Source organism: Danio rerio, chromosome 15, assembly GCF_049306965.1.
Source record: "Danio rerio strain Tuebingen ecotype United States chromosome 15, GRCz12tu, whole genome shotgun sequence".
Classification (NCBI taxonomy): Eukaryota; Metazoa; Chordata; class Actinopteri; order Cypriniformes; family Danionidae; genus Danio; species Danio rerio.
Window position 1 is genome coordinate 22,830,197 of NC_133190.1, and position 7,526 is coordinate 22,837,722.

At 39.9% G+C, this 7,526-nt stretch overlaps 1 protein-coding gene across 1 annotated transcript; it reads left to right on the top strand.

The window, feature by feature from the left end:
- Positions 1-1,089: 1,089 nt before the first annotated feature.
- On the top strand, positions 1,090-7,145 carry LOC137487742 (uncharacterized). The gene is made up of 4 exons (XM_068218795.2): positions 1,090-1,356; positions 1,543-3,025; positions 3,115-4,183; positions 4,279-7,145. The coding sequence occupies exons 1-4, from the start codon at positions 1,153-1,155 to the stop codon at positions 6,152-6,154; spliced, it is 4,632 nt and encodes a 1,543-aa protein (XP_068074896.1). The 5' UTR covers positions 1,090-1,152; the 3' UTR covers positions 6,155-7,145.
- Positions 7,146-7,526: the final 381 nt, after the last annotated feature.

A 7,526-nucleotide genomic window follows, 5' to 3' on the forward strand; every position in this document is an offset into this window, starting at 1 on the left:
TACCGGGACAACACTATTACAGACAACACGAGCGTGTGCTACACAGGACTGCATTGTTTTATCGCTCACTGGGTTACATAGATTAAAGCAGGAAAGCGTGATTTTTACCTGCTGGCATGAACTGAAGTCTAGGAGGACGCTTGAACATATTAATCTTACAGAGATTGATATGTTGTTTGATGCTAAATTGCTTTTAATTGTTTAAATTAAACTTACTGAATGTTATTAAAGTGAAGGTTACATCATTTCTGCATTTTGAAATGTCTGCAACAGCAGAAGGTTCATAGTCCACAGCATGTTACTGCAATGTGTTCAGTGCTGGTCCTATACTCCCGGGTTTTTTCCCACCGCAGCCTCTCTTTGGTTCTTTAAAATGGCGGTCGCGTAAAATAAGCGCATGGGGCAAAAACAGCCATCAACATTAAATTAGGAAGAAAAATTATAATATAACAATGCATAAAAACCAATGTTGTTACTAATCATTCACATGTCTAAGACTGAGATAAAAGGTTAAAAAAATCCAGTTCACAACAACTTTTGATATTGAAAATACATCATTTTGTGTGTGTTTTTTCCCCCCTGTAATTTTCTAAGCTATTTAGTAATTTAGTAGTAGGCCAGGACTGATGTTGATTAACAGATTTACTCAAAAAAATAATCAAATAAAAAATTATCTGATGCATTTTTACAGCAGTTTACTGTAACTCGGTAGATGTTTTCATCCCCAACATAATAAAAATAGACACAATGGACCATTCTTAACCCGTGTGTACTGTTTGAATTTACTAACTTTTTGTTATCACAAGATCCCCTTAAAAAGATGTCACATGGCTTTTTTATGTGTATGAGGGGATTTATTTAGTAAATGGGTTTCCATTGTAGTTTATTCACACTTTATCTTATCAGATATAGACTATTCAGTTGTGCATATACAATTTTTGTGAGCATATTCAAAGACTATGTTTTCATTAAGTATTTTTATGCGATGATCCAAAATGCCTATTAAAATAGGTGGATGGAAACATAGATAATATCACAGCCGTGTATGTTACTCAAGGGTCTACAGTGACCTTACTTTTATTATGAACACTTATTTTCATTTAGAGTTCTCAAGCTGGCAGTGAAGGGGAATTGTGCCCACAGGCTGATAGTATGGGCTCTTCAGGCAGTACTAGTACTCTGGCATCCTCAGTCATTGAAGTTGAATCTGGACGTGATGATCTCGCCTTGTGTCAAGATGAAGATGATATGACACCACTCCCTCCACCACCAACACTGTCTATTACTGAAGAAATCATGGAGTTCATTAACCAGAGCCGTGCTCGGCAGGGCATGACAGAGTTGATATCTGATAGGGTAAGTATAACACATTATGAAACGCATTATGAAACACATTATGAAACCTCAAACAACATCCAGAGACTGTAATTGCTTAAGTATTTCAGAACAATGTTTTTTTTTCTATCCGTATACTCATTTACAGCAGTGATTTTGTAGGTACCCATCTAAAATAAAGTGTTTTCATTTGTTTTACTTCTATAGTGTCAGTTGATTCCAGAGACCTTAGAAGTTCAGCCATTGGAAGCACAGGAGTCAGAGGAATCCAAACCACTTATAGCTGAGATGGATGAAAATACACATGCGATCATTAATGTCCACAGATCTGATGCAGAGAAAACTGAATCAGTCCAAGACGAGGACAGCCATCCTTCCTGTGAAGAAAATATTTCTCAACCAAATGAGCCGAAGGGAGTATCACCAACTCTGCATGTCTCTACTGAGGAAAATCAATTAGAAGAGCTGACATTCCAAGAGGCCAGTTGTGGTGAATCATGCAAATCAGAGACCTTAAGTGAAGGAGAGAAAGATAATGAGAACTCTGTTAGTAAAAGTGAAAATAAATCAGATAAATCTGCAAATGAGACAGCATGTGAGGCCAATTCACATTGTCCTCTTTTTGATACTTCAGAGAAAGCATCTGAAAGCTCTCCCAAAATAGAACCTGAGCAAAAACTGACCAAAAGTGACAAGCAGATTATTGAGAAGATTCGCAGCTATTATGAGGCAGCGGAGACAGGAGTTGAGGAAGGTCAGTCTACACGAAGAAACAGCTTTTCTCATATTCCTGCAGGATTAGTGAAGGATTCTGTAACACGATTCAATGTTTGTGTTCGTCAGGACAGTTTGTTTGAGTCTGAGAGTGGCCGCTCAGACACTGTTGACACTGACTCAGCATTTTTAATACTCCCTGTATCTGACCAAGCTGACCAGACTTTCAGCCATCAGGAATCTGTTGATGCAGACATTCCTCCCTCACATTCAGATGCTGACCATCAAGTGGAAGAAATTGACGGCAAGACCTCAATGAAAAAGGATGAAGATGTTTGTGATTTCAGTATGAAACTGTGGAAGGAGAATGAAAGGACTGGCCAAGAGTCTCCAAGCAGTCCGAAAGTCCCCATCTCAAGAGAGAACAGCTGTGGTGAACATACAGATGCTCCTGAGAAATTGTCCGTAAATTGCATAACAACCCAAGTACAGCATAAACAATCGGAGAGTTTACAATGTGATCCAGACGCACCAGACAAATCTAATCTGCAGGTCACAGAGACAGCACATGCATCACTTCAATGTGCTAGTAAAACTAGACCTAGGATGTCTTCTAATGGAAGCCTGGATAGCCTTCCCAGTCAGATTAAAGTTGGCAGATGGTCTCGTCATGGCAAGGTGGTTACATGTAGCCAAACCCTTTATGAAGGAATGGCCGAGGTACCAGATTTAGGATTTTTTGAGGGTGGACCAGTCAATCAGTGCTTGGTGGAAAACTCAGAAAAGATTTTAAATAAAGTGCAGATGCTTGCACGCATGTACACTGCCAAGGCAAGCAGCATGAAGGTACCGCTACATCAGAAAAAAACACGAGTGAGTAGGGGAGCATGGTCAGTGGATGGAAAAGGGAGCACTTCACCCAAACCCCAGCAAGTAAAGCTTCACCAGGGGGATATGAGGATAAGCCAGTCTGCAGGTGAGTTCTGAATTTAAACAAAGTTCATTACCTTGCTTGGAGGAAAAATATTTCAATGTTTTTTAATGCTGTCTTTGGTTTTGTTGCAGAAGAATCTTTGGAAACTACACCTACTGAGCCTTTTGGTCATATAATTTTAAGGGAGAAGCTATCTACAACTTATCACCAAGAAAATGATTGCAATCTTATTGGCCCGCTAGATGAGATTTCAGAAACTGGATCTAATTCACTGTCTTTTTCTTCTGCTGATTCCTCTTTCACTTCGGCTCAAATACTAGCAACTGTTACAGAATCACAGGTCTCTGTGATATCAGACCATACAGACAAGTCATTAGAAATGACAGAGTTGAAACTACATGAAAAAGATCAATCCGTACCACTTCCAGTATACTCTGGAACACCAGTCCAAGCTGAGTCAGTAGTCCCATCCAAAATCTGTGGGTTGCCATTGGTTGAGCATGCTAGCAGTGTACTACCGTCCATTCAGGAGAACCATTTAGCTGTTGGGGACAAATCAAATCCAGTATATAAAATTGCAGAAAGACAGGTATTAAAAGAGGATAAACCTGCTTTTGTGAACAATTATTGTCCAATTAGTGATGTTTTTATTGACCCACTGGTCAATAAACATGTACCTAAAGAGATTCACAGTGAGGAGAAAAAAGACTCTGTTGTACAGCACTGTGAAAGTATATTGTCTATAGATGATGAACGAGATGAAATGGATAAAGGACATTTGAAATCCAACCAGTCTGATACTGAAATGACTAACATGGAGGAACTAACACATATAGTGTCCTCCGTTAGTGATGAAAGCACATATCCTCCATTACACTTAGCAGCCTCCTTAAAAAATAGTGTTCCATCCACTTTGATAATCTCTGAGGAATCAAAACCTTTGGCCCAGGTGCAGGATTCAACTAGCCCTACGCATCTAGTGACTCTGCTTGGTTCATGTAGTAAGTGTAGTCCACAGGAAGATAAATCTAAAGAAGACATTAATTCAATGACTCTGAGCCCATGCTCAACCCCACTTGGTAGACCTCTTTTAGATGAGCTACCAAGGTTTACAAATCAAAGACCCTCCAATCTGCCTTCCACCACAGGAACGAGAAGTCCCTTCATAAATTGGAATTCATCGTCTCCAGTTGCTCAAAGGTACTGCATATCACAAACCAAGTTGTAGTTTTAGGTCTTGTAATATAAGTCATACGGTTTTTAATCTGTTTAATTTGTCTTATCTTGCTTTTCAGAGTGCCACACACTTCACTGCGAACAGAGGATCACACTCAAGATATTACTTCTTATGGCCTTTCTCCTCACAAGCAGTCTTCATCCCAGGCTTTTAATGATAAGTCTTCAATTACTCCCTTGGGTGGTGGACATAAATTGGATACAAAACCACCCTCTGCCTTTAGCCCAAGTCTCCGAATGAGGTCACCCTCTCCAATTAGAGGTACACAGAGCTCCAGACCTACTTCAACAACCTCAGCTCTTACAAAGTCTCTTGCTGCCTCCTGCATAAGTCAGACGATTTCTCAAAGCATGGCCAAGAGAGGTGCACATATTCAGACTGTGTCCCCACCTGTAAGATCCTCTCCTCTACCCACATCTTCCGTAAGATTAAGGACGCCATCACCAAAACCCATCACCTTGGACTCAAATGTAGAGTCAGGATTTAGGGCAATATCCAGCCCTGGGGTAGGAAGTCAACCCCCAAGGTCTTGTCCATCCCCATTCAGATCCAACAGTCTTCGATCTAGTCCAGCAACAGTTCAGTCCCCTCCTCCTTATCGTAGCCAAAGGTCAATATCTCCAGCACCTCCAGTTAGCCTCCATTCAACTCCATCTGTTAACAGCCCAACCTCCACAACTCTTGAACAACCTTCGTTCAGCAGTTTAAATTGTAATAATAACAATAATAACAGCTTAAGTAATAATGGGTGGGTTGCTAATAACAAAAAAACAGCACCATCAACTGTCAGTGGACTCCCTCATTTCCATGATTCCCAACGAACAACCTCACACAATAGGGTGGCTCGTCCTTTCCCATCGTCTGAGCCTAGTTCCCGTGTACAGTCCCCTTCCATTTGCCTCCAATCTCCAATCACCCGAATCTGCTCTCCTCCACCTGCTCCCAACCATTCCAGTCATCTGGTAACAAAGCCACCCAACCCCAGAGCATCCAGACAAGGTGGCTACTTTACACCTTTATCTTTGGAAATTTCAAGATCAACATCAGCTTGTTCAATATCTCCTTGCGGGAGTCCCAGAATCACCTCTCCTCCCCCTATTGGCATTCCTACAAATGTTTGGGGCTATGCTAATCCACAACCAAGGAATCCATTAGTAACAAGTGCATCGTCTCATACAAAATTGGAAACAAACTCTACACCAAGAGGCTCTAGAATCATCTCGCCCACCCCAACAGGATCATCATCCTATTCAGCCAACTCTCAGAGTCAGAGGAGGTTACGAGGAACCAGTTTGCCCTTTGTTGTGATAGGGGATAGCCTTCCAAGTCCAACTAGACACGAACGCAGGTCTTGGGCTGAAAGTGGACGGTGGTCAGTGGGTTCAGATCTGGGTTTAATAAGTCCTCGTGAGGGTTCATACAGCGGTAGCCCGTCTTCTGTTAGCCCTGGTCCTCTTTCACCAGTCAGACTAACAGCCGAAAGGACAAGTGGAAAACACTTTACAGGCGTTTCCTGGCCAGATGTACACGATCTGTTGATTAAATACACAGAGCCCAATACTGAAGCAAATGCTTTATCCTGCACCGAGATAGAGCCAGGTGACATAGACGGTACAGAACCTACATGTCGGAGTACCCTTATTTGTCCATATGTTGCTCCAGCCAGCCCTGTTGAGAGAGACACTCCCATCCAGTGCCAAACCGAGGCTAAAACAGAAGACTGTGTTCCTAATCAAGGGTCTAAAACAACATTAAAGACCAGTTATGCCACCACTGTCAATTTGCAGATTGCTGGGAGTGGGAGGATTGCATCCTTTAGCAATGCGCAAGTCAGCCTGACTCAAACTCTGACCCCTGTGGCAGACAGTCAGAGCAGGAGAAGAGTCAGCATCAATAGCTGCAACTTCTCTATGCAGAACTGCAAAAGGCTTTGAGTGATGTAATTCTGAGGTCTAGCATGATGCCTCATTTTTCAAGACACTTTATCTGGCACTTTAGCATGTAGCAGAGGAGTCAGCTTGGAGATTCAGGTCCCCTTCACTCCCATGAACAAAATTAACAGATGATAAAATACGGGTGTCAGTTAGTACTATGGTCAGTCATGTCATTTAATTATTGTATTTTTTAATCTTCATCCCAAATATCTGGCAAAGATACTAGTAAAACATCAATGAATTGACTTTGCTTTGTTATGTTTAGTTTTTGCTTTTAAGACTCTGTAATATGCAAATGTATTATATATAATTGAACTAAAGCCTCTCTCATTAAAGGCTTTCAGTTGGCTTTGATATATAAAGAACTTATTTATGAAGTAGTGGTTTTCAGGCACTTAACTCCTTGTTTTTCTTTGTTTTGCACATTTTTCTCAATTGTGGTCCAGATGTGTCTGGAAAACAGTGTGTTTCAGACAAAACATAATTTTTTATTGCCAGTGTTTATAAGGATTTAGTTTATAAAACAAGGGAGCATGAATCGCTGCTTTGAATGATGTTAATACAAACATCAAAACATCTGATTTGATATTCTGCTTTGAAGAAAATGTTTGCTGCACGTTGAAAAAGCATTCCTTCAAGCCAAACAAAAAACAAAGGTAATGCTGATCAAATGAACTCTTTGTGTTTGGATTTTTAGTGTATTTTTAATGTAATATATTTCTGATTTCTTTTAATTTTCACAATCAGTTAATGCTTATGCCAGTTAAATGTATATCTCAGATTTGTGCCTTTATGTTCCGCACACTGCCTGCCACACGTGCAAAGAAAACAAATGTTAAAAATCTGCTATCTGTACTTAATCTCAAAAAATGTTATGATTGTCACACTGTATGGACAATGTGCCCTTTGTTACTCGTATCTTAATAAAACCTGTGTAATATTATTATAATTGTGCCACAAGTTTATTAAAGTAAGATAAAACAGCTGAAAACTAGTCTATTTATTAATTTATGTTTAGAGTTTATGGGTGTATGAGACCATGTGCAAATGAAGCATTGCATGAGGTGAAAATGTATGTTGCAAATATATAACAATGACCTAAAGGTAAGGAATTCATTCATTAAAACTGAAAAAAGACATCATAATAAATCCTACAGGAAGCCAAGCTGTTTTTTTACAGATGAATAAAAGAACATAAAAACATGCAGTCAGTGGCACTGTATACAGTAATATTAATCAGCAGGCTATTTCACATCTAGGCAAAGCTTTTTTTTTGCGAACAGCAATAGGTCTAATTATTTTACACTTTAGGACTAGTTGTGTTAATTTGTTTTTATATTAAACTTACAATGTCCTTTTCTCACACACTTGA